The sequence below is a fragment of the Polyodon spathula genome, chromosome 13 (assembly GCF_017654505.1).
Source record: "Polyodon spathula isolate WHYD16114869_AA chromosome 13, ASM1765450v1, whole genome shotgun sequence".
NCBI classification, from domain to species: Eukaryota; Metazoa; Chordata; class Actinopteri; order Acipenseriformes; family Polyodontidae; genus Polyodon; species Polyodon spathula.
The window spans coordinates 14,523,393-14,551,179 of record NC_054546.1 but is presented as its reverse complement, the minus strand read 5'-3'; the positions used below and the strand labels follow the sequence as shown (position 1 = coordinate 14,551,179).

Here is a 27,787-nt window from a genome sequence, read left to right as displayed (position 1 = left end):
CATGTACTGTTTACACATTTCACTGTATTACCATGAGTCCTCTCTTTCGGTGTTGGTGTTCCTTGTTGCCGTTTCTAGTGTTCAGCAATAGAGGTCGCTACGGGAGTTGTCCGCTGTTTCTCCCACCATACCACTCCTCCTAGTTAGTAACGCTGCTTGCCCCCTCACACTTGCTTGGCAAACATGGCGGACAGTGCAAGCGAGAGCGAAACAGATGCAGCCGGGAGTGGCTCGGCCGCCCTGTTACCCTCTTCCACCAAAGCGGGGATCGTAATCTCCCCGTTCCGACTGGAAGAGCTTACAAACCGACTGGCTTCGCTGCAACAGGAGAACAAAGTGCTGAAAATCGAGCTGGAAACGTACAAACTCAAGTGCAAAGCTCTGCAGGAGGAGAACCGGGAACTGCGTAAAGCCAGCGTCACCATTGTGAGTATGCGATTATCATAGCACAGCAAAGCAGTGTCTGATCAAACACGAATCAACAATACCCCTGTGATTTTAGCACATAGAGCACAGCAGCTAATCAAAATGTTGCATGAAGCATCAACAAAAAACCGTAGTTTAGCTTTTGTCTATGTATAATGTTTTATTTCTTGGGACAACTCGTCTAGGGCCCATTCTCAGTAGTGCAGTAGCGGTATATTCTGCTGCTGCTGTCGGTTCTACATGAGCAGGCTGCAGCTTGGGTAGTAATGTTAAACTGTAAAACAGCAGTGATTATATATGTTCCTTTGAATCAAACGTCTGTAGTTTGTACTTGTTCAGAAGACGGTTTCCATATCGTCTGAAGTTTATTAATTTGAGTTGATTGGGAAACTGTACATAAAGGGTGGACCCTGCGGCTTATTTACAATTCAGTGATACATATTACGGTGTGATGTACGAATAACACACTTTGCCTGGGATCCCAATACGTGATCACGTTGCTAACCGATATTATTACCGTTTACTGCGACTAGTACTACCAGTACACAAGTTAATAAATTATAGCCGTTGGAATAGCAAAGTAGATTTAGTAAAATCATAATTCATTGTTTTTCGTTTGAAACATAGATACGTTTCTTTTGGTGGAAGCATTGGGTTAGATTTGTATGGGGTTTTTTGTGTTTTTTTTTTGTTTGTTTGTTTAATTAGTTATTTATTTTTTGCAATTAAGTTATTTTTTGTTGTCGGATTTTGGCCTAGGTTGTTGTGCCTTACTGCTTCAGGCATTATGACCAAGCTAACATGTTTTCATGGGAGTTCGTTTTTTAATCTTAATCTTGAACTTTTTTTTGTAGGTTTTTTTTTTTTTTTTTGGTCTCGCATGAAATACTATTGTGCTAGAGGCCCAAATTCAAGTCTTTACTGCAATGCTGGCTCAGTTTCATAAAAAAAAAAAAAAAAAAAAAAAAAAAAAAAAAACGGGGGATTGGATACACCAGTAACATGGTTGTTTGACTATATGCTGTTTGTATGTACTATAAAATAACATCAACATTATGGTTTCGACTGGTTTGTACTTATTACACTGTTTTTGTTCATTTTGTTGTTTTTGGAATGGATTAATTACTTCTACTGTCAGCAAAGTGCTTTGAAAATTGTTTAGTATATTTACATAAATACTGTGTATGCTATTCCTGTGAGATGTCTTTACAAAAACACACATTTTTTTGCCTCCCCAAGCTACAGCCGATCTTCTAGAAAACCTCCAAAGCCTATGTGGCTGCAGGTAGTAGAAATGTCATGTCTGTTTGCTGGCAGCTGACAACCTTTAGGGAATGTAAACAAACTGGCCAAACAACAAGAGCTATCATTAGTAGCATATAAAGAAGGGTAAACTCTGGAAGAATAAGTAAATAACCACTTGAGAATCATCATTTAGTATAATTGAATCATTTTGGCTTTGACTGGCATACCTACAACAGCAAATAATTAAGAGTTTAGGAATTAGGAATTTAATTAAACATCAAACATGATTGGATATGCAATGTATTTACTTACTGGCACAAAATTCCCAATTTTTAATTTGGAAGAGGTTGGAATGTTGCAAGCACTAACATGTTTCTGTCGTTCCATAGAAAAATACTGAGACTTAACTCAGTATGTATACAAAATATAGTTGGGTTCAACATTACCCAAAGTTGTGCTTGTAAAGACAGAATTCCACATATAGCCCAAGTCAAGAGATTACTGTAAAATAGTATCAGTCATTTTATATTTTAAATGCATTGGTTACCTCTTAAGAATATTTTAGATCTTTGAGATATTCAAATAAATTCTTACCTTACTAATCTCAGTTTATGCTCGTATTGTATATAGCAGGTCAAGCACAGGGTGGATTATTTCAGTTTTTTAATGTTGGTATTTGGAGGGGAAACTTTGTGTTTTCTGGTCAACTTAAAAATCTACCATATGGTTTAGTACAGGAAGGACATATAGTTTATAATGGGAGTGAACACAATGAAGACAAACTTCCTGGCTGCCTGACTCCCTTCTTCAGGTTTCCCTTCATTATGTTTAAAGTGCCCAAGGTTTTTTATGTTAAAAATAATAGATGTTGTCATGAATGGCCATGTTGAAAATATCAGCTGTATATTTGTTTCCTTTAATGTTAGAGCAGTATGAATCCTGGCTCTACTACATGCTTCCGTGATCAGGCCTTGTTCTCGTTCCCCTTTGTTTACATTCCTTAATGGTAGTTTCAGCTGCTGGTTCATGTACTACCTTCCTCTTTGAAGCTGCTGTGTCTCTGTGAACTTTCCACTACCTACAGCAGCTGGTCATCTGTGCCAACTGCAATAAACTTGAACAAATATAACTGAAGACCACCAAGTACTTTGATCAGTAAGTCAGTGGTATATTTTGTGAAAACAAAGTAAACAAATTACTGCTTGCTTGTGTACAGTCAAGAACTACATACAGTACAGTACAAAGCTTAATATGCTGTTACGTTCAGATTTTTGTCATTTTCAAATGAGCCAATTAAGTGATTAATATGACAGGACATACATTTTACACAGCATTTACTCAGTACTGCTCCACAAATAAAGTACTGTATTATAGATGGAGGGTTCCTTGTCACTTTGATTCCCTTTGAGAAATCTGTATTGGAGTCATGCACATTCATAGTCATTTCCTGTTGTTGAAGTCCATGTTCTCCATTGTAGGAGTAGGTAATTCAAATTTTGTTAAATTTAAAAATAATCGGGCCTACATGTTTGTATTCATTTTTTTGTGAGGCTTTAGTCACCATTGTTTGTTTATTCTTATTGTTTTGGTAGCCACCTACTTTCTACATCTGCGGCTATATTTCTGTAATACAATTTCTGACACCAAGCTATTTTTTTTTTATATTCCTGATGGCAAGTATGATTTAAAATAAGTATCCTTGTATAATGACTGGTAGCAACCTTTTCACTGTATAAAATGTCAATTCAGTAACACACAGTTTCTAATGCAGAAATGCAAATACATCAGCAGGGAAGCCATCCAAATGCTGTTACTTTATGATATACTACAACATTATTGTTGATGAGACTACACGTGTACAACATTTCTGTGATGAAATGAGTTCACATTGCACACATGCTACTGTGAAAACAAAGCTGTCTGAATTTAGCATGCATATCATTCAGTAAAAATTCTTAACATTTAACATTTGAAAAATGTTTATATACTAAACTAACATCCCTAATTGAATCACATGTAATTAATATGTTAGCATGTGTTTACTTTATTCAATTAAAATTGGATAATTACTCCCAGAGAGTCTCATTTCCAAGGTGTTTACATAAAATACATGTATGGGAATCCTAACTTTAAGGGCTTTTCTATATGCTGCATGACCATGCCGGCCTGCATCTCATGCATAATCCTCATGTGCCATGTTTGTCAACACCCAGTCTAACCTTCAGCTTCTAACCATCAAACTGGAGGATATTTTTTCCCCCACATAAGAGTGACGCATCCGGTTTCAGCTCCTCTTTTGCTGTCCAGCACTCTTGTTGTGACTAGCAGCTGGGTAACTCGTCTGCAGCGGTAACCTTCCTCTGCAGAGACCTGTCATCTAATGTTACAGGAAACTGGATTTGTTTAACCCAGCAAACTTGTGACAGCGAGAAGTGATGATTGTGCCAGTATTAAATAACGGATATTAAAAAAAGCAACATCTTATTTTAGAGCATTCAGATTTACTGCTGTGCTAAGTACTTTCCCATCCAGTACTAAATCCATCATAAAACTGAGGAAGGTTTAACAGCAAAAATACAAGTGCTTGTATTGTATGTTAGCTTATATTTAAGTTGTATCGGGATAAGAAGGATGTTATTAAGTTGCTCAGCTCAGAAAAACGTGTTAGTTACCAATTACAAAAGGAGACTTTAGATTACATTTGAAAGTGTTTACAATGTCTGAATTAGTGCAAGCTAGCCAGCCTGTGCTCGGCAGAATTATTCCACTCTACGTTTAATTGGGTAAAGAAAAATAGTGCTCAGTTTTTAGATTAAAAGGTAAATGCAGCTGGCAGAATCCAGAGTAGAAGAGGCCTTCATTTTCAGCAAGAAGCAGTTTCTGGTAGTTCATCAGCATTTTGAACCTTTTGTGTTATCTGTATTGGTTTCAAAGGAGGGGGGCAGCATGTATTTGAATTGAAAAAGCAGCAGCATATGGCATAACATATTCCAAGATGACCTTGAGTTCAGAATCCTTGGTAGTGGTAACTATACCGTGCCCAGTTTGTCAAGATAAGCTATGCAGTATTTGGAAAATGTTTTGTATAAATAGGTGGTGCTCAGTTCAGCATTTTGGCTTCAAAGAGACTTTTGTTAATAGGATTTCAGCTTGTTAATTTGAGTGACACCGAGGTAAGCTATCAAACAATGGGCTCACTCTTTTTGCTCATTGCATGAGGTTATATGTTGTTATTTTATTTTTATAATTAGTTGGAGAGATCTAATTTTAGTGAAGCAGCTGAAAAATGTACCAGATTTGAAAACACTGGGCAGGTCAATCTTGCAGGAAACATGGAAAGTGGAGGTGCTTGTTTGTCTGCGTACATATGTTAATATACTGTTGGCTGCTTGCTTGAAGTAGCTACCTAGATGTACTATCACACTACCCCACTCAATTTTTGTCTCCTGATTTAGTTTAAGTGCTGGTTTTCATTGTCGTATATTCTGATGTTCATGCTGTTCCATATGCTTTGAGTGTAAAATAGGCTGCATTTTCACAGTTCAGAACTACAGTATGGAAAGCAAACTACTTTTTAATGAAACTTTGCATGGCCATTTATTATTCTGGTTTAGATGCATTGTGTTTTTATTAGGGATGGGTTAGTGTGCTTGAAACAATTCTAATTACTCAAGCACTAATTAAATATCTAATTGCTGAAGCGTTTTTTAAGCAATGCACAAGCAAAAGTCATAGTGCAGTGATGTCAGCTCCCTAGCAACAAGCCTCTATAATGGGAATGGATTCTTTCAGTGCAGCGATTTGTGCACTTGAGAAAGGACAGGAACATTCATTTAATTAAGTTGATGAGAAGCAATTACCATCCGGATTTTGAATTAAAATGGTGTGCTGCTTTTTTTATGAAAAATGAAAACAAGTGGGTTGCGTAGAGGATTCATACTGGACCCTGATGCCCCCGATAAAATGAGGGAGTGGTTGTTTATATATATATATATATAGAGAGAGAGAGAGAGAGAGAGAGAGAGAGAGAGAGAGAGAGAGAGAGAGAGAGAGAGAGAGAGAGAGAGAGAGAGAGAGAGAGAGATCTATCTCTCACACACACACAGTGGTTTGCAGAAGTATTCACCCCACTGCAAAGTTTTCACATTTTGTTGGCACCTGTGCGTACTCCACAACGATTTCAAATTCGACTTTACATGTAGAATCTACACAAACTACTCCACATTGATAAAGTTAAAAAAAAAAATGCATATAGAATAAATAAACAAGATTTACAGAGAAAAAACAGATTAATCTCAGTTGCATAAGTATTCAACCCCTTTGCTACTGCAGCCGTAAATCAGCTCAGATGCAAATGATTTGTTTGAAAGGTCACAAAATTAGTGAAATGGTTTCATCCTGTGTGTACTCAGTTGTTTAACTTGTAGATAATTTTCCTCAGGTATATAGAGACATTCAAGCAGCAACTCCCATAGTGATCCAACAAAGAAACCATGAAGACCAAGGAGCTTTCGAAACAATTCAGGGATTAAGTGATAGAGAGGCACAGAGCAGAATGGGTACAAGAAAATTTCAAAGGCGGTGATTATTCCTCTCTGCACAGTGAAGTCCATCATTAAGAAGTGGAAGATGCATCATACCACCCAGACACTACCCAGATCAGGTCGCCCTTCCAAACTGAGCAGCCGGGCAAGCAGGAAACTGGTTCAGGATGTCGCTGAAGCCAACATTGACCTTGAATGATCTACAAAGTTCTATGTCTGAGATGGGAGTCAGTGTTCACACATCAACAATAAGCCGGTCTCTTCACAAAGCTGGCCTGTATGGACGGGTGGCAAGAAAGAAGCCATTACTTAAAGCACGTATGAAGTTTGCGAAAAAGCATGTAGATGATACTGAAGACATGGAAAAAGGTTTTGTGGTCAGATGAGTCAAATTGAACTTTTAGGTCTAAATTCTAAGCATTATGTCTGACGCATGCCCAACACTGCACGTCATCCAGTCAACACTATCCCAACTGTCAAGCATGGTGGTGGCAGCATCATATTATGGGGATGCTATCAGTAGAAGAGATTTCACTTTTGTTTTTACAGTTTTCTGTGTACATATACCTGTTTACACGCTAGTTTCTTTTAAAATGTTTATTCTATTTTTTGAAGTAGTGCTTTATGTGGCAAGTTAAAAAATAAACCCTTTTGTTTAATTTTTCATTTAAATAGTGTTTCGGCTGTGCAGATGTTTGATATGATGTGCTTGAATAAAACTTTTGAGTTGTATCGGATAGTTGTCTTTAATTTTAATATTGATTAAAATGTACTGTCATAATGACTGCCGGCGCTGGTTTTAGGTATCAGTATAACCGCGGCTATTCTAATGTTAACGTAATTTTTGTGGCGCATATTTAGAATAAGTACTCGAGCACTAAATTACTCGAATTCACACCCCTTGTTTTTATTATTATTTTTGTATCTAGTATCTACAATGATATCCTCAAATTAAATCCATCCTGATTTACAGGTTTGCTTGAATGAAGGCTGTTTTTATCTTATGCAATAATAACTCTAGATTGAATGGTATCGAAGCAGAAACAGGCTTTTTTGTTTTTGTGTGTTAATGTTTTACTGTAAATATGTTAAGTAGGTCCCAAGCTTTTTGTATGTTTCACAAGAGAACCTTTCTTCATACTGCTTTTCACTATAGTGTTTTAGTTGATCAGTTAAGTAATATCTACTGTAACCTATGTTGTACATTTTGGTGTGAATTGTATAGAGTAATGTAAAATGTTTCTTTACTGAATGTAAATATCTGTTTAGTTCTTGTTTGGCCCTATTCAGTAAGTTTAACTCCAGTGGGAGAAATGGGGCTGGAATAACAACCTTTCCTTTCATCTCAGGGAAACTAATATCCGTATCCCTCCTGCAGAGCTTGGTCGAAATCTGCAATCGACTGATGCAGTGCTGAATGCAGAACCCAGCCATTTGGTTTAAGATTACTTTGAAATGCATGGACATCATTTCAAATTGCTATGCATAAGTCTATGCAAAACATTTCTCACAAACCTACACTGTTATGAAATATGTAGATGTACATTTGAAATAGAGCAAAGTTTTATTTAAACTGAACTACTGTTTGACAAGAAAAGTTGCCTAAATATACTTTATTGTCATTCCTAGAACTGGGTTACAAACCTTCATAACTTTTTGCCAAAATGCTTGTCGGTATATTGCTGGAACTCATGAGGGCAAATAGAAATTTAGTTTCGCTCTCTCAATTTTAACAGCTGCTTGTTTTAATTTGTGTGTGTTGTATTTTTCAGCAAGCAAGAGCAGAGCAAGAAGAGGAATTCATCAGCAACACGCTGTTTAAGAAGATCCAGGCCTTGCAGAAAGAAAAGGAAACGCTTGCTGTGAATTATGAGAAGGAAGAAGAGTTCCTTACAAACGAACTGTCCCGCAAACTTATGCAGGTAAAACTGCTATGGCAGGTTAAAATGGGAGAGAACCAGCACCGAGCTACTCTACTGTCATGTTTTATTTGCAACATGTCTGTTTCCGTAGCTGGATGCAGACTTCTCACAAGGCTGCGCCTTTTTGTTCACAGGAGTTAGTGGCATCTAGCGAGTTACGCATTTTAAAATATTCGAAGCAGTCAAATGTATTGTATGAAATGAACGTCACAGCTTTCCAGTGTGACATCATGTTATAGCAGTCTGAGTCACCAAATTTGTATTAAACTTGAAGAAACCTGGAGTCAATTGCATCATACCAAACCGGACCCTTGTTGACACTTAAATGATTGACATCAAGTGGCTCAAGTTTGTCCTGTGAAGCTAATTTATGTCTGCTTGATTTTTAGTTACTTGAGTTTAAGTTCATACTCATGCAGGTATTAATGAGTTAAAGCAGTTTTTGTCACTAAAATGTATTTGTACGTTAATGTTTTATTTTTCCTTGTTGTCAATAGACAACAGTATCTTAGCACCTGCCTAAATGTTAGAGCACCAATGTGCAAAACATTAACCCTTTGCAGTTCATTTATTCAGCGTTTTTCAGGCGCTGTTCAAAACATTTTTTTCAGAGTAAAACAGGTTTAAAAAACACATTGCATGGCAAAACAACATCGATACTGCATCTCGAGCCAAGCCCCACCCCTTGTTCGGTGTATTTCACCTACCTCTTTATAGACGTGCATACCGATACTGATAATTCCTCTCCTGATCCCTCGTTTTCACCAAACTCCTCAATAATGTGATCTGAGTCATTATTTTATTACTGTAACATCTCAAAAAGCTCTGCAAATGTCTGTGATATTCTTTGAGCACTGGATGCGGAAGCAGCTATCTCCTTTGTGTCCATCTTATTGCTGTGGTGCATCAGCTAGCCCTCTTGCTCACACGCTCCTTTTTTTTTTGGCTTCATTCGGCTCCTGTCGGTCTCACTTGGCTATTGAATGGTTTTCTCTACTTTTTTCGGAGAAAAAACGACTACAGACGTGCTTTACGTCTTTTTGATGATGTCGGACAGGGTCCAACATCGGACTGTAATGTCGGTCCTGGTCCGGCATAGGACCGCAAAGGGTTAAAACAATAAGAAAGAGAAATGTCCCCATTCCACATTTTAATTGAATTGTACACAAAAAGGTCTGCAGGAATTGTGTTTCTATGTAGTATATCTCTTATTAAATCTAGAATAATAGCGTTGCAGTTATAACAAATGGAAGACTTGATAAGTTTACTTGGCTTTCTAAGCAGTAGCTGTTTGGTATAAGGAAATTCATAGAGGTTAGTAGAATAGTTAGTAGAATAGATAGAAGTAGTATAACTAATGTTTGTGATGAAGATTGGTAACTTTAACCACTTTTTTTTTCTCCATGTACAAGCGTCTTGGTCAAGAGGAGGTCAGTCGAGTCTGAAAGCTTGTGTTTAACATTCAAAATGACTAAGGGTATTGAGAGTAACAAATTAAAACTTTTAATTCGAACAGTGGTTCTGTGTTTTTACGTAGAAACATGGCCTGCATGTCGTAGATCCTGTAAAAATAGAGGGTTTACAGTTATATTTCATACTTATTCTACCATAACATTTCTCTTACACCTTGTACACTAGGTATTCAATACTTATTTTATTGAAGCAATATTGCTGCTATAGGTACTCTCCCAATGCCTTGAATTATACCCTGCTCAAATGCATGGTGACGGCGTCATTGATAAAGAGATGCTACATATAACGATCTGGTAGTGGATTTTAATACAGCAATTTTTTAATACATCACATTTTGCAGTGACATTTAACGTGTGATTTTATAGTATTCACACATTGTCAAACAGTTTCTATTAACAAAAAAAAACATCTGACTGTGAATGCTGTCTGATGAACCTTTGAAGGTTCAGAAGTACATTCGAATTCCTGGCTAGCGAACGAACCTTCTTACACAGCCCTAGAAATGTCTGAGTGCTGGTGCATAGGTACAGTAACACATCTGTGTTTGAAAAAAAATACATTGTGGTTTTATTCAGTGGTTACACAGTGTTTACAAGAAGCCAGGTACTGTAAAGCAGGTTTGCCTGCTTCTTTCCTGCCCGTGTTATCTGCAGAACATATGAACATCTCTCTTGTGACCACATAGGAACAAAAATAGAATAGCAAGAATACTGCCGATTTGTTATGTTCAAACTAATTCTTGCTTTTGTGCATTCACCTAGTGATTTTCTTTATAGCAAGTTTTAGATCCTCTTTCAAAATGCAGATCCTATATGCATTGATCATGTCTGCCAGGCACACTGTAGGAAAACAATAACTAGGTGGGCTTGGTGGTGCGGTGGTTAAAGCGCTTGATACCAGGAGGTTCCCGGTTCAAATCCATAGCTCACCGCTTGGTCTCTAAGTTGCTTTGGATAAACGTGTCTGCTAAATGACTACTTAACTAATTTAAATTCTCTGAATTTTTACCACACACTTCTAGCATCCTACTGTACAGTTTAAGTGATGTCAGATTAAGTTTAATGTTGAGTTGTATATGTTTGTCTTTATTCAAGACCTTCCTTAAGGGTGTGAAATGTACCAGAAGCAAAATACTTTTAAAGAATGTCTTCATTTAAATGTATTTATTATTGTTGTGTTTTTTTTTTTTTTTTTTTTTTTTTTTTGTTTAGTTGCAACATGAGAAAGCAGAACTTGAACAGCATTTAGAGCAGGAACAAGAGTTCCAAGTGAACAAACTGATGAAGAAAATAAAGAAACTGGAGAATGACACTATATCCAAGCAGCTCACACTGGAGCAGGTAACACCTCACGCTGTTTAATAGTAACCCAGCCTGTCTGCTGCAGCACAAGCAGCTCTTATTTTAATCATTCACTTTTTTTTTGTTTGTTTGGTTTGGAATTTGGCTTCCTGAGTTGCACCAAAGTGAGGTAGAAAATTCTCAAATGTTTAAATAGTTTGTGTCTTACTAAACATTATTTTACTGGCAGTGAAATATCTCTGCCAGATGATATACTAGATTAGTTTGCTGGTCTGCAGTTCTGAGTGGAGCTGTCTTTCCTTTACTACTTAAATGTTCTGCAGTTTTGAGTGGTGTTATCTTTCTGAGACCTGTACGCAGATTTGCAACATTGAATGTGTTAATATTAAATTATCACCACCACCAAATAACTGTACTCCTTTGTATTTTCCAGAACAGTTTAACTATATAACTGATATATTTGAGTGAAATAGGTTCTCCATTTTCAGATTAAATCATGCATTTATTTTGTTTATTTAACCTATCAACAGATTGGTCATCCGTAAATGCAAAACGTCCGTTCAGATAAACCTTTTGTATTGCTGTTTGTCTCCCCCTTGTGGACTTCGCTAAAATTGATAAACTATAAATAATGTCATTAGTGTGCTCTATTTATTTGTTTTCTGATAAACAAACCTGGTGTGGGCTCCAATAAAACCCCTACTTGAATTGTTTCTGCAGCTAAGACGTGAGAAGATTGACCTTGAAAATACATTGGAGCAAGAACAAGAAGCACTAGTAAATCGCCTCTGGAAACGGATGGACAAGCTAGAGGCAGAGAAAAGGTCTGTTTGTTTCAGATCATTAATCATCCCTGTGATAGGGAGCTTGGATAAATCTGAGTGTCTCCCATCCCCACACCTACTACTGTTAATAAGCCATTGAAGCTGGCAGAGCTGTGGAAATACCTTGGGCAAAATCTGTTGGCACCCTTGACCTGTGACCTGAGAGCTGCCCTTTTGGGATCATGTGACATTTTAGTTTCCAATAAATAATAAAGACCCAATGCTTCTGGATATTTCCTTCATACTTACTACAAAGCTGTATTATTTTTTCTGCAAAGCTGCCGTTGTCACAGTGTCAGTGCTGTTCATCTGAGGTAGATGCTTCATAGTTGCTGGGTTATATAAAACCTGCATGCTAAATGTGTTTCTGACCATGGTATTTACTTCTGATTTCCTTTACTCGCAGAAGGTGCATTTTCTGTTTGTTAGTAAAAAGGAACCGTTTCACTGCTACATTGCCATATCAGTGATGTAGACCTCACTCTTTGACATGCTGTCTTAATAGTTGGTAGACTGCTGTGTTCTAATATAGACTTAATTACATTTCCCTTAAGTGATATCCAGTAGATATTAACCATTTCACTGCCACATTGTTTCAACCTCTGGCCATTCAAATGATCTCCACGTATCTGTTTTACTTTATTTTTACAAAACATTCGATCTGATATATCATTCCCCTCTGGGGATGTTGTGGATGTTCACAAAAGCTCCATTTCTAGTTTGTTCGCGTTATGGACACGAGGGTGTTTATACAGCCATAGACCTGGTTTAACCTCTGCCTTTTTAATACAGAATGTTATTTGATTAATGTAAATCCAGAGTTGTATGGCTGCTGTGTGTTTTTAAAAGCAGGCCTATTATAGGCTGTTAATACAAGTCATCTTGGGTTGAACACATTTTTCATATCCAACACTTCTCACTGGGTATTATTTTAGGATCTAGCTTGCATTCACTCAATACTTTTTGTTTTTTGTTCGTTTATTTTGTAGAATATTACGTGATATATTGAATGCTGTTTTTATTACACTGAGGCTATAAACAATCCATTTGGGCATCCTCCTTTGTGTAATACTCCACATCTGTTGATGGAGTATGCTTTTTATATATTTGTGTTATACTTTTGTTTACATTTTTTTATTTGGTTAAGTTAAGAAAGATTCCGACTATAATCAAGTTCATTCCTATTACACTGACAACAGAGGCACTCGACTACATTATAGGGACTTTCATAAAATGCAGTTTTGGAAATCCGTAGAAAATGGCCATGGAAAACATGATTTTGTTGTGTGTGTGTGTGTGTATTTTGAGAAGTCTTTTTGGTTTCTTTACAGAATTCTGCAGGAGAAACTAGATCAGCCAGTATCTGCCCCACCATCGCCCAGAGACATATCAATGGAAATTGACTCCCCAGAAAACATGATGCGGCATATCAGATTTTTAAAGAACGAAACAGAGAGGCTAAAGAAACAGCTCCGAACTGCTCAGTTACAACGTATGTGAAAACACGTCTATGCATTATTTCATTTCAACTAACTCATTTTCTCCAGCAGTGGATCGGTTAATACACATGAAAATTCTGCATGTGCCGTTTTCTATTGAGTAATTTGTTTTTGTTTTACATGTTCTTACATGAATACCAACCCCAAGAGGGCTCCAATGCTTTATAAATGTATAAGAATATGGACTTTGCCTCCTATCACAATGTGTTTGTTTCTGTAAAATGTTTAACTACTTTTATAGTGTAAATCTTTCACCACTCAACGGAAATGAGTAACTTTAGCGTGTCAGCATAGTTACTAACAATCATTTTCTAAGCTCTCTGCTTGTTGCATACCTACATTTTCATACTAGCAGAGTTTGCTTTCAAGTGAACTTGGTCCTTTTGCAGTGAAGTATGATGTGATTTCACAAGGATTTTATCAACAACTAAAGTAACTAACTCGTTGTCATTAAATTTTACTAAGTTTCTTGAAGCATTTTATTATTATTATTATTATTATTGTTATTATTATTATTATTAGTATTATTATTATTATGCTATTGGCTGTTTTATGATTGCATGAAATATATATACCATCACAAGATATGTTCAGAAACAGATCTCCACAATACCTTTTACATACAGCTTTCTTTTCTGTCTGCAGTGAACACAAAGTTTTTCTCAAGGGCATTCATAGAAAGTGGAAAATGAAATAAAAAATTAAACAAAAAAAATCACGGTCATGGTATTTACCAGTTTCTATTAGTTGAATTAAAGTAACTTGAGTTCTTCATTAATGCAGTGTCGTGTGCAATTTGGAAACAAGCAGCAGAGCACATGAAAAGGTGTTAAGCTCCTTATTTAAGGCTACTTTTTGAATCTCCCCTAATTCCCAGACTGTTCTGGGGTTAGGAAGCTTGTGTCCTACTGCACAGAAGAGAGTTTTATTATCTTGGTGTTATATCGGTAGGTACTGTGAATTCTCTAGAATTGCCCATCTCATATCACTTTTAAGGCCAAATGTATTCAGTCTTGGCTACAGAAGCACCTGTTGCCTAGCATTTGGTATCCATCTTCTGTCTTAACAATAATGTGTGAAACTGACTTGTAACAGCTGTGCAGCTTTTAGATATTTCAGAGTTGTAGAAACTTTAGTGTATTGAGCTGATTCATGGAGCTTTATAAATACTTGTAATTCCTTTTTACTGTTCTAAGTGAAGCTTTTGATCCTGTTCCAGATACGGAGAACAGAGCACAGTATATAGAAGAGGAACGACACATGAGGGAAGAGAACATACGGCTCCAGAGAAAGCTGCAAAGGGAAATGGAACGGAGAGAAGCCCTCTGCAGACAATTGTCTGAAAGTGAATCCAGCCTTGAAATGGATGATGAAAGGTGTGTGCAAATAATGCATGGTTTTCCTCCTCTAAACATTACCATTTTATATGATCTGTCCCTGCAGTTTAAACTAAAACATTTCTCATTAAGAGAACTTTGAATTTCAAATGTTTCAGGCTTTAAAATCAGTGCCGACAGAGCTAGTTTCTAAGTTTTATTTCTAATATTATTACAAGTGTAATATTATTGTGAGGCACAGTTTGAGTAGAGTTGTGGCGCTGCCACAGCAGCAGTTTCAGTGTAAATTTGTTGGATTATAGCCTGATAGTTTGGGGAAGAGTAGTGCAAAATCACTCTTTCACATTCTTACCTTTTAATACATTTTAATTCTGGAAACTGTGTTGTGTGTTTTTTTTCTTGTTTAAATCTTTTGTTTTTGCTAAATTGCATCACCTTTTATGTCTTATGCAGTTCTGTGCATGGATAGCATTTAGATTTAATTTTGTTAGGTCGTTAATGGGAAATTTTTACATACCAGTACAATATGTACCAGATTTAAAAGTATGTACTGTTTTACAGTTAACATGTCATCTCACTTAGTTTTGTAATACAATTATATATCATAAAAATTCTGTTCAGGTACTGCAAGATTAGTACTGTTCCTGCTCTGGTACCATCCTTATAATAGGCAGAGTGTTTTTTTCTGCGATTTAAGTATGTTCAAAAAGGTGGTCGATCCCATATCATTTACAACCCTGAATATCACACAGGAAATTATGCGAAATGCAAAGTGTTTGGAAGTCTGTGATCCAGAAATTATCAAGGGGGTTTAGCTAGTGAACTGTCAAGGGGTAAACATTACTAGTAAGATTTGTGTTAGCATTAAACATTTCTCTAACAGTGTTTATATTGTATTTGTATAGAGTGCAAAAGAAAAATAGTAATTAAATGACATAGCATGTCAGGTAACCCCTGTTGGTCCACTTGAGCTGGAATTACCCTATTGAAAAATACAGAAACTGTTCGGAAAATCTTTTTCATCCAGGTTCTTTTGCATGTAATACAAAAAATATATATTTAAAAAGAGTTGTTAATATATATGAAACATCAGTATGCACAGACACAACATGTGCTTTATACAATGGTGCCGTACAGGAAGTAGCTTTAAACACTCAATTGTAAGTTATGTCAGTATTAAAATTAGGTAAATGTTTAGAAGAGAAGTAATCTATACATAATTTTCTAAGTGCATGTAAATCATACAGATCTATATTGTATTGTACAGATTGTATTTGGATTGTCAGTCTGCTGGATTTCCATTGGCTTGCCCATTCATTGGCAAATTAACCAGTTCTGCTATTGAAACATGATCTTTCTTGGCCATGGCCACCTTTCATTTTCTTCAAACTGTAGTACATCAACCAAGAATATATTTGAGAAAGCGTGACTAGGTCATGTACATATAAGGAATACTTTAAAAGATTAAGGCCCATAGGATCATGGTACCCACAACAAAAGCTCTTGTGTATTGGTCCAGTTATTAACATAGGTACATCAAGTAAAATGGTAAATGTGATCAATGGAAGTTTTGTTAGCATACTGGTATTTAGATTCGCTAGTGTTTAGAGCATTAAAATGGACACTGATAACCTCTTTTTTTTTTTTTTTTTCTTATTAGGTATTTTAACGAGATGTCTGCACAAGGACTTCGTCCTCGCACAGTGTCCAGTCCAATACCGTATACACCGTCTCCAAGCTCTAGTCGACCAATATCACCTGGTATGAACAATAATATTTACTCCAGTAGATTGTACTTGTGAATAGCCAGGTCTCTGCTTTCATCCTGTCTGATTCAGGGTTGTTTAATACTGTGTACTGGAACATTCTCCCATTAAGGACTACCTTTTCCACCCAACAGTTATGTAATGAGAACAAGCTGAATTGATTTGCTAATTATTGCCATAAATCATGTGGATGTACTTCAAATACTGAATTTTATTTAATTCAGTAATATGGTGGTAATGGTGGCCTCTAAACAAACAACAAAGCCTTAGTTTAGAAGCTATAGCCTGAGGAATAAATTCTACAATAAATAATAGTTGACAAAATACAGGATTGTGTGATAATCACAATTTAATGATGTACCAAGCGGTAAAGCCAAGAATCCTGTGCTGATTTTAGCTGTGATAAGCAGGGAAACACTTGAACTACATTTCAGATGTGTGTTTTTAAGAATTCATGTTAATTCACCTATGCTACCTATAAATACATCAGTTCTTTAAGATTGTTACCCTGCACACAGTGACTGGTAATTTTTAGCCTTATATTTTAGATGCCTTGTTCTACACTTGGAACTTAAGCCCCACCCTGTACATCAGTAGTGATCGCAATTATGATTTTATTGTTTTTATATATTGTTTTTCCACCTTCAGACACTGCAGACAGCAACATTTTAAGGTCAGACTTGGCTTAACGAGAGCCTTTGTCTGAGCTCTTTTGAATGTAATGTTTAATACCTGAGAGAGACATAACTAAGTAGCAGAAAACTGAGGGGAAGGTGGCCTTCTCAAAACTTTGGAGCTGTAAGGCTGTCTGAGCTTTTTATTAAAAAGTTTTTGAAGTATAGTAATTTTAAGTAGGCTTGTTTCATCCAATTAGAGAACGTACTATTCATCTATTGATTTAGTATGCAGAAACACCAAAAATCCAACCCCAACCATGTAAATACAGTAATTCTAGTTATGCTCTTTCCCCAGATTCAGTGCAAACACTGAATTCCACCCCTGCCGCTGCACCACCTTCTTTAGATTGACTAGGCTACTGTACCTGTGCTGGACCATACAACCTGTTTAAAACTAAACAATTAAAGGAACTATAAGCATTAATATCCAAAGCATTGTATGCATTGAATATTTGTGCAGCCTCAGGTAATCAAAAAAAGGACTCCCTTAATTTTCTATTACTTTATTGCCATAGTTCCTTTTGTGTTCACTTCAGTTTACAAGTGAGGCTTAAGTAAACAATGGCCATAGCGAAATGTAGTGTTTTATGAATTAGTTTGATATGTAACTTATCCTGAAGTGTTATCGCTTACTGTTAAATAAATACTTCAGTGTTTCTCCTGTTTGAACAGAGGATTCGGTTTCTGTATTGTATGTGTGTAAAGTGTGTTTTTTTTTTGGGGGGGGTTGTTTTTTTTTTTGTTTTTTTTTTTGCAGGTCTATCGTATGCAGCTCACCCAGTTGGTTTTACACCACCGACTTCATTGACAAGAGCCGGAATGTCTTATTACAACCCCCCTGGTCTTCTGGCGCATGGTGTTGCAGTGAGTATTTGTTTCTTGTACAATCAGCGCCGCTTTAACGGGACACCTCGGGAGAAGGAAAAATATCCTGAATAAGACAACCTTAGCCACACTTTTTTGATTCTCAATGAAAATAAATCATCACATTGATTTAAATGTAAAATATATAATTTAAAATACGAGTCCATGTTTTTTTATTCCTAAACAAAGTTAAATCGCTCCTGCGATGCTGACACGCCAACATTCATCGAGTTCAATGTGGTTAACCAACTCCACAGTGTAATCATGTACTCGCTGCACTGCTATGCGACCTGTCTTGCTCTGAAAAGCGATCTCCGATCTACTGAATTAAACGAAGTGAGGTCCCAATTGGACACAAATAGCATTGGGAAGAACAGTCTGCCAGAGTTGTATCCATTTAAGCAGCAGTCCCAATTAGGTTGCACCGAACTGTATTCTGTTCAGTTACACTGAAATAAAGAATTTCAAGTAGCTTTCCAGTCTTCTCTTCTACATTTGTTGTGATGTTTGCAGAATTTCAGTAATTGCAATACAAACCCCACATAATGATTGCAAACATCACAAAAAAGAAAGGGAGAGAACAAATTAGTCATGTCAAGTTACTTACTCTTTCTCGGCAAAGCAACTGTTCAGTTGTGTGTTGACTGAAAAACAAAATGTGTTAATGTACGAGCAACATTAATTTTGCAGTTGCCAAATAAAATACACTTACTTTTGATTGCCTGCATCAGAGTCTGAAACCTGTAAAATCCAATTTAAATTTTCTTCTATTTGTATAAATAGCAGTAGTTTTCGTTACTGTGTTTTAGATTGTAGCACTGCTTGGAATAAGACTGCGGGGATTCATCTTCCTGAAGGCTTTACTAATAAGAAATCTCTTTAGAGTACACTTAAAGGCATTAGGTGAAAAGTCTGTCTACTTAGTTTCTTTTAGTTTTAGAATTCTGAAGTTATGGATGACGGGTTCCCAAAGTTTTGTTCAAGGGGGGCCACATAACAGGTGTGCACTAATCTTGGTTTATCTTACCTAAATTACCATTGGTTAGTACAGGACTAGTATTAATCAGGGTCTGTGAAACCAGCCATGTATGTGTTTTTGGGGACATCCTAAAAAGCTTCCTCTAGCTTTAATATGCTTAAATGGAAAATAAATGTTTACAAACTTTGCAGAGATCAGGCTTAACACTTCCCAGTACTATCCTAAAACAAGTCATGGTTTTCATTAACATAATAACATTAAGCCCTAAAAAATAACTTGGTAATGTGAACTGCTCTTAATGTGCAAAATGAAGTTGTTCATTGTTTACCGCGATTTAGTGACATCTGTGGAAGTCCTTAATTTTTTTTGTAAAAATGCATGCAAATATTTCCAAATTAAAGATACAATGCTTTTTTTTTCAGTCATCTGAATTTATTACAAACCAGTGCCAAAAGAAATAACTCCAGAACATTGTATATCACAATCAACATGACTCATTTTTATCGCCACAGTTTAATTACAAAAGTATGATTTATTTTATGATAGTATGAAGTGTTAAGCATTTGTTTTGTATTTCAGCACGTTAAGCTGTGTTAAGCGCTTTTCACACGCAGTTCACATTATTAAGCAGGTTATTTTTAGGGCTTAACGTGATTATTATAGTGTGTATGTTAATGAAACCCATGACTATTATTAGATTTCAAGGAACTTACCTAGTTTCTGCTTGAGTGGGATGTATGCAGCTGACTTTTTTCCGGTGATCATTTGGGATGGTAATCGCCAAATCCCCCCCTCCCTCCCCCCTGACTGCACATGTGTCTTGTGTTCATGTTCTTAAAGCTACAGTAACACCGCTCTGCTTGTACCAATATTGAGCAGAAAATGTCTTCATTCCAAGAAAGTATAAAAAAAACTTTGTTTGATGCAGGCCGCACTTTGGGAACCCCTGCACTAAGCTCTGTTAATAGCCCTTCACAGTGAAGTTCATTAAATTAATTTATAAGGTATTAGTTGATTCGTCATGATCCCGTAATGATCAGTCGGATGATGTTTTTGTCTGTACAAGTGGAAACCATGGGCATTTGGCTTGGTTCTCTTGGGAACCATGGCTTAGAGTGCTGACCTTACTGAATTTGAAAGGCTGCTTGAACATTCAGCAAATGCCAGCATCACAAAGGCTGCTCATAATCCTGGAAAACCATGCAGTTGTGTGTCCATGATGTTTGATAAGTGGTGACAGTGGGTGTGTTAAGTAAGTGCTCAGAGTGAGAACGCTCAGAAAGCACACTGAGCTCATTTAAATGACTTAACGCTCTGCTCCACGAGAGCGCTGAGCGACATTTAAAAATGGTGAATAATAATTCTTTGCTTGTTTCTGAGGTGATGGTAGTTGAAATGGCCCTGTGTGAAGTTACTGTCCCCTGCTGTACCTCGCTGAGTTCGACACTCTGTTTGGACTGAACCTCATATCTGGCTGTGTTTAATACCGACATTAATAATGAAAAGTATGAATAATATTAATACTGCAAGCCTAATAATAATACATTAATAACTGTAAAACAGCTCTACATTTTTTAAAAATGAAATTAAATGATACAAATTTGAAAACAACAATTTTTACCATCGTATTTAGCCAATTAATACATAACTTCATAAGTCGAAACCAGTTCATCGTTCCTGACAAACGTATGTGTCAATCCTGCCTGTCATCTCCACTTGTTTCCTGCAGGTGGCCATTCCGTTTGCTCACTCTGATCACTGATGAGAAATGCTCAGGAGCGCTCTGTGCGGCTCAGCAGGAGCAGAACTGAGCAAGGTGTTAAGTTGATTCTTTTAGTGAGCTGCTCACTTACTTAATGCACCCACTATGTACCAAGTCCAGGATGGTGCCAATCCACCAGGTTTCTTTTGCATCTAGCAAAATTAATTGATTTTCTTGGCGTGACCTATAGGACATATTCCATAGTCAAGCTTTTATATCCGATTACCAGCTCAACATTTTTTCACTTACATCAATGTTCATTGTGTTGTTCAAGTTGTTAAGAATAAAGAATTATGCTGTGTTCAGTTAGTTGGCTTAAGTGTTTCAATATTGTTAATAGCGGATTATGTTGCGTTAACATCAAAGAAATATGTAGTATGCAAAATATATTTGTTTTATACACAACTGAACAACTTTGTTTTTGAGAGACTGCATATAACTGACTGAGGCAGGGAGTAGGCTAATGGGAGAGTGTAAGATGTTTTTGTAGCCATTAGTGACTAATCCTTTCAATAAACTTTAGTTATTGGAGAAATTCAGCAGTCACTTCTGGTACAAAACTCCACAGTCCTCAAGGGGTGTTACACATCCTGTTTTTATTCCACCTGTACATTAAATTACTATAAGATAGATATAGTGTATGTAATAAATTACACATGCATCATAACAGAATGCACATTTGCAATTGACAAATTGACAATTAACATAACATGGCAATAAAACACACAACTTTTAACTAAAGCAGAGAGATTCCAGTATTTTAAACCCTACCAAGTGCTTTTCATATAAAAAATAAATATAAACCGCCCTACTAAACAATGATCGCTAGCAAACGTGGTTGTCACTAATTGAAACACAATTATCAGCAAGAACAAGGCTCTGTCATCACTGCCTTCCTATTAATTTACCAAACCAAGGAAATAACAGTAGCTCTTATGTCTTGTGTTGGTCATGAGAAATGCATTAAGCGCACACCAATGCAGACAATCAAAAAATCTATTCACTACTATATGTTTAAGATGCTACAGGAATTTGTATTCTTTTTATTTTAAACAGTTTTGTAAAGATGTTGCCGTCTCCTCGAGTTGATAGTGTTGTAGGGATTTGGTATTATGTATTCAATAATACTGAGCTTTTAAATTTTATTTTAAACAGTTGGAGATTTCAGTATAGGTATTAAATTGTATAAGGAACTTAATCTCCAACTTTTTTACAAGCTACACTATTTAAAATGTCAAATTAAGCTAATTATTAGTTCAATTCAGGGTTCAGTTAAGTAATAGTTGGAACAAAAACCAGCAGGGCAGTGGTCCCCCAGGACCAGGATTGAGAACCACTGAGTTAAGAGAATAAAACTAATAGGATGCTGGCCAAAGTGATAAAGATGAAGATGATATTCAGTTGAAGTGGTCACATCCTTAACCCCTATTGTTCTAGACTGAGCCCAGAAAATGATGTTTATTTTGATGTTTCTCCACAGTAATTTTGAAATAAAAAAGCAGCATTATTTTGCTGAGCCTGTGTGATCTGGAGTGAACACTACATCCAGTTAGGTAGCGCCTAATAGAACTGTAGTACCAGTGTGTTGTATTTGTTTTAAAACTTTAAATTAGTTATTTTTTCCTTAAAAAATAACAAAATAAAAAAAATACTTGATTTGAATGCATTTCTTTAAATAGCCATTTAAAAACAGATTACAAAAAAAAAAACATTATACCAAGGTATGACGATAACCGTGGTATGTTTAATGGTTACCATACCGTCAAAATTTGATACCGTGACATCCCTAGTGTATTACAGACCTTTTATAGCACAACTGTATGAGTAAAAATAATATCCACAGAAGAAAACATTAGATAGTTGAGCAGAACTAACTTGCACTTATTATTCGGAGTCTGAGCTCCAGCCCTCTCCTGCTTCAGCTCAGCCAGACATAGTCACAGGCAAGGCAGACGGGCCCGCTTTGGCCTGCCGCCGAGACTTCAGCCGTCGGGCAGGGTATTCGGCACAATAGTCATTAAGTGTTTTTCTCTTGTGCGCCATTTTCAAATTAAGCTAATATCTGTCACCATATACCTAAAGCAAAAGCTTACATACACCTTAACCCACTAATTTCAAAGTAGGCGCTTTGAATGATAGGCGCTGTAGCTGGTAAATGAGAGCGTTGTAGCTTCAGTCAACGAGATCTGTCAAAACAGAGTGAAACTACTGTACTAATGGACCACTTTGATGACTGACAGTGACCCCCAGGCATTAAGAGCAGAACAGAGGTGAGACAGACATCAAGTATAAAAACTACACAAACTAGGGATGATTTTTAAATGATTCATTTTGGTAAGAAAATAAAAAACAGTGAGTGGTTTTACCAACATTTATCGTATAAATTTATTTCAGTCTAAAAATTCGACCTTTAACAAGCTTTACCCATTAATATCGAAAAGTAGCAAGCCTAAGTATAGAGTAGCGTTCCATTCCTTTCTAATGTAGTCATACATGTACTTATATACTGACAAAATACTCATTTATAATTAAAAAAAAATAAAAATCTAGAAATGAGACTTTTCCATTAATAAAACAATTTCAAATTTTGGCGATTTTAGGTGGTACTAGTGAGGTAGGTACTGGTAGTAATTAACAGGTTTTTGTTTGGGACTGCAAATAATGGTGACTGTTGGAGATTCATGAAGTCAATGAAAGCAAATCGGGGCTAATAATTTGGCGCTTTAATTTCACGGTAACCTCTAACGTGGTTGTTAAGTGAGATTTTACTTTATGTACATGAATATTTTTTTTAGCTGGAAAATAATCCCCTAAGTCTGAATTCAGCCTGTTAAGGCAAGGTAACATGCAGTCGGCATAGCTGATCTAACGGCTTCCTATTCTTTTCTGAAGGGATTGACGATGGCACACTGTGTACATGGCTGCATTGCTCTTACTTCAGTAGCAGCAACATGGTCATTTGTACAGACATGGTGTTAAATTTTTTTTTTTTTTTTAAATAACTACAGTTCATTATTATAATATTTTCTGCATCGTAGACAACCCACGGGAATAGAGATTTCTAGTGAACTAGAGAGACGCTATTGGGACATCTTGGGAGAAGTAAAAATATTCCGAATGAGCTGCTTTGAGACATTAGTCACTTTTTTGTTTCTAAATGAAAAGAATAAAATCACAATTCTGATGAAGTGTTACGTACATAATTAAAAATGAGTCAGTTGTTTTTGTTTTGTGTTTTTTATTATTATTCCTAAACAAAATTCATCACTGTTTTTTTATTTCTACTTGAAATTAAAAATAATGAAATCCCGTCTTATCACAAGGTGAGGCACTATCCTGATCTGAACACATCCTGCATGTGGATACACCACCTACACATTTCACTGGAAACCGGTATCAATTTCAAACCTCAACCTAGGAACTGAAGTCGTATAAAAGGCTATTGTCCTTATAGTACAGTATTTCTTTGTTTCCCCTTGTTTGTCTCATTCCTGCTGTTCAATCATCTACTGTACAGTACACAAAGTTGTTTTGTTTCTAATCTTAAGGCTTATCTTTCTCATTGAGCAAGGTTAAACACCGGGCCATTCCAGATAATGTACTTTTATATAGTCACCATATCTTAAGATCAAATCCCAGATGGTAGTAGCACAATAACCATCAGTGTGAAGTTGATAAGTATTTAATTGGCTGGGATGTAGTTTTTTTTTTTGTGCTGTGTAATGTATACAGTTATACTCAAACAGTTCATTGTTTAGCACACATTTGAGAGTATAGGAATCTGCAAGAGCCTCTATGCTTAGTTATCCTGAGAACTATTTCTGTTGTGATTGAACTTGGTTAGGACATTCTGTTGTACAACTTATTGAAAATATCTAGGAATACAATATAATGAAATGCCTGCCACCCTTTTCTACTTATCTAGACTGCATACATCGTGATAAAATTAATAAACTTTCTTTACCGCAAGTTGTTGAGTTGGCCCCTTTCATATGCACCAAAACAATGAGCCTTACCTTTTAAAAAAGAAAGCAAACAAAAGAAAACAGCTTTACGATTATGACTTGACATGCTGTATTTGTATGTTGTTTGAACAAAGGGGTATGCAGATATTTTATATGGTTCGTTGTGCTTTCATAATAGTTGGAACCAACATAATTTCACAAACAATTTCATTTTGAAGAGATTAACCTAAGTTATTAGGTTATTGGCTAGGTTTGTTGTTCTCAGTGGACAAAGGAGTTGTGCTTTCAAGTCTTTACTATAGGAAAAAGAAATGTTCCAGAGATTTGCATGTCTTTGTTTTTCTTTTGGGTGAGTGCCTTTATCCCTTAAAGTATTTCTTTGAATAAAACTTGTTTAAGCCCAAAAAATGTAACATTCAACAAAATTCAGTCTCTGGTAATGTAGTTAAGCCAGCCACCCGTGTGCACTGTGATAAATAACATGTGCTCAGAAAACTAAAGGAGTTTAGTGTTGCAAGTACAAGGCAGTGCTGGCCAAAGCTGCCAGTGGAATTCGGGTGTCTTTTTTGTCAAAAGTGATTTGGCAGCTTTCAAAAGTTAATATATTGATAATGTCTATAATGGTAATTTCTTTAAGGTATAAATATACTGTACAAAGCTACTTAACTATTTCAGCACTAAGTGACTTTATAGAAAGACTACCCTTATTTAACTAATAAAATAGTTAAATATGTTCTCAACTTTTGATTTACGATTAGAGATTATGTTAATGCGTCTACTGTTTGAGTGCCGTTGTATTCCCTTCACTATTCAAGCAATCTGCAGATTTTACGGAACTGTCTTCCTAAAACACTTGGTTTAAGTTTCTTTCTTTGACCTCTATACAGATCAGCACTGTTGAATAAGTAAAGCAACTTCACATTGACCTTTTCAATTAGGAGACTTCCAAGCATCTTCCATTGCGAGACGCAGTATCAAATATAACTCCTCGTTTTTTGTGTGAAACTTCGAAACCAAATGGGATATAGCCAACCATATGCCTCAAAGATGTAATCCTGTCTGTTGTTTAATCTTTTAAAACAGCTTGCTTTTCTCTTATTATTTTATGACCTGAAAACTGTTTTTGTGTTTTCTTCCAGAGACCTTCCCCCAGAAGAAGCAACAGTCCTGACAAATTTAAACGTCCAACCCCCCCACCTTCTCCAAACACGCAAACAGCGGTCCAGCCACCGCCCCTGCCTCCTGTCCAGCCGACATCGTCGCAGGCAGCTACTTCCCAGCACCCTGTGCATCCCTCCTCACAGCAGCCATAGTGCATGTCCTCTGCAGCAGCTTCATCCAGAGTGGACTTGTGACACAGAGCGCTTTACTAAAAGCCAAAGGCTTAACCAGCGTAATTGGATTTGACTTACTTGCACTGAGATTATATAGGCTTCACTGTTAACTGTGTTGTAAATGCTTTGTTTAGAATGCAGCCATTGTTGTGGCCCTACAACACTAAACTTAACAATATATATTATTGTCAGTGTTTACTGGAAATATGTGTTGGACCATTCTCTGGCTGAAACATTTGCCACTCAAATCTTTTGAAAGTACTGCATTGTTGAATGTCATATCGCTCAACTTCAATGGCTTTTGAGGCTTATTTAAGAAAAAGGGAACCCATTTATGATATTTTTCCCCTCAGTACAGACCTAACAGGCATAAAAAAATATATATAATCAGTAAGCAAAAGGCCTCGGTGTTTTAATGTGGATTTGCCAAGCGCTATTTAGAATCAGCACTACATTTTAAGTATGTAATAGTTTCTGGTACAAAAGTCACTGACACATCAATCAGTGACGGATAATTATAATCTGTTTGATGTGCAAAGAGTTTTTAGGAGATGTTCAGTGACCTGTCTTGGTCTGTCCTATATATCACATGTGGAAGGTACTGTGTAGAAGTAAATACAAGAGATGTTATATATAGTTAGAGAGCATGTATAACATGGATCTTATTTTTAAACTGGATTTATTTGAAGGTTTAGGGGATTCTGTAACATAATTTATTAACCTGTAACCCCTTTGTATTTTTATTTAGAAAGCAGCGATCTCTTGCAGGGGGTTCTCAATACTTGGAAGTACAATGAATACACAGTTCTGAGTGCTTTCATTGGCCATATATAATTGAAAAGTGTTGTATAATAATAGCTTCAGAAAGCAGTAGATGAAGATAGTTTAATGATGGGTGTTTATCTTTACGGAGATGTTTCATGCTTTCACATCCAAGAGTTAACAATATTGAAACTTGACCAACAAAAGTGTGTGTCCTGGATAGACCATTAATAAGAAAATGTGCGTGTTTATGGTTTACAGATGTATGTGACATCGTAGCGAGACGTTTTATTGTTTGTGTGAGAGAAGCAAAACCTGGCAATCATGCAGCAGCTTCTAAAAGTATCAACCTGGTACAGTGTTCAAATACATCTTTTCCGTTTCATTGATACAGTAAGTCATTTGGTTATACTTTGCAGTGGAATAGATTATAGGTGTCTTTTTTAATTGGAAGAAGTCTGTCTTATTGAGGTGCTGCTATTGTTTGAGGCGTCAGTCTTCATATCCATGGTCCTCCTTTAACACATTTGTTTAAACTCTATGTATCCAGTTTTTTTTAAATACCATCTAACATTATATTCCATTACATTACCATGTCAATGAGTATCAAGAAGTATTGGACTACAAACACAGGTTAGAGAAGTGGATCTCAATCCTGTTCCTGAGGGACAGTGGCTCTTCTGGTTTTTTGTTCTAACAGAGCTGTCAGTTACTTTATTGAGCCCTAATTTAGCTAATAATTTGCTTAATTTTACTTTTTAAATTGTGTAGCTTATAAAAAATTTGAGATTTCAAGTTCCTTATACCATTATGTACTTAACTTGAAATATCTAACTGTTTAAAATCGTTTAAGAGCTCAAATTAGGCACATTTTCAGTTGAATTACTTCAGTTAAGTAATTGAGAGTGTATTTGTGTAGTGTGTGTATTTGCATTAAATACTTGCTATGGCCACCATTTATCTACTGTTAATGAAAGGTTACAAATGCAGCATTTTAACATTCTGTACATCATCCTCTAGGTTAGGAGTAATTTTTTAGACAACGAACAAGGTGGTGAAATCGTATTGTACACATCCTGCATTTAAGTAAAATGAATATACAATGAG

General features: G+C 36.2%; 1 protein-coding gene across 1 annotated transcript; it reads left to right on the top strand.

Moving 5' to 3' along the window:
• Positions 1–27,787, top strand: LOC121325576 (coiled-coil domain-containing protein 6-like). Its single transcript, XM_041268302.1, has 9 exons — positions 1–426; positions 7,988–8,137; positions 10,822–10,950; positions 11,632–11,735; positions 13,067–13,227; positions 14,454–14,610; positions 16,232–16,332; positions 17,772–17,878; positions 25,724–27,787. Exons 1-9 carry the CDS (start codon positions 184–186, stop codon positions 25,895–25,897), a joined length of 1,326 nt encoding a protein of 441 aa, XP_041124236.1. The 5' UTR covers positions 1–183; the 3' UTR covers positions 25,898–27,787.

Bases quoted from the DNA above. Each gene is read 5' to 3' on its own strand.
- LOC121325576 (XM_041268302.1), top strand. From the start codon at position 184: ATGGCGGACAGTGCAAGCGAGAGCGAAACAGATGCAGCCGGGAGTGGC. The intron at 8,138-10,821 runs GTAAAACTGCTA...TTTTTTGTTTAG, and splicing joins TGTCCCGCAAACTTATGCAG to TTGCAACATGAGAAAGCAGA. The intron at 16,333-17,771 runs GTATGAACAATA...TTTTTTTTGCAG, and splicing joins TAGTCGACCAATATCACCTG to GTCTATCGTATGCAGCTCAC.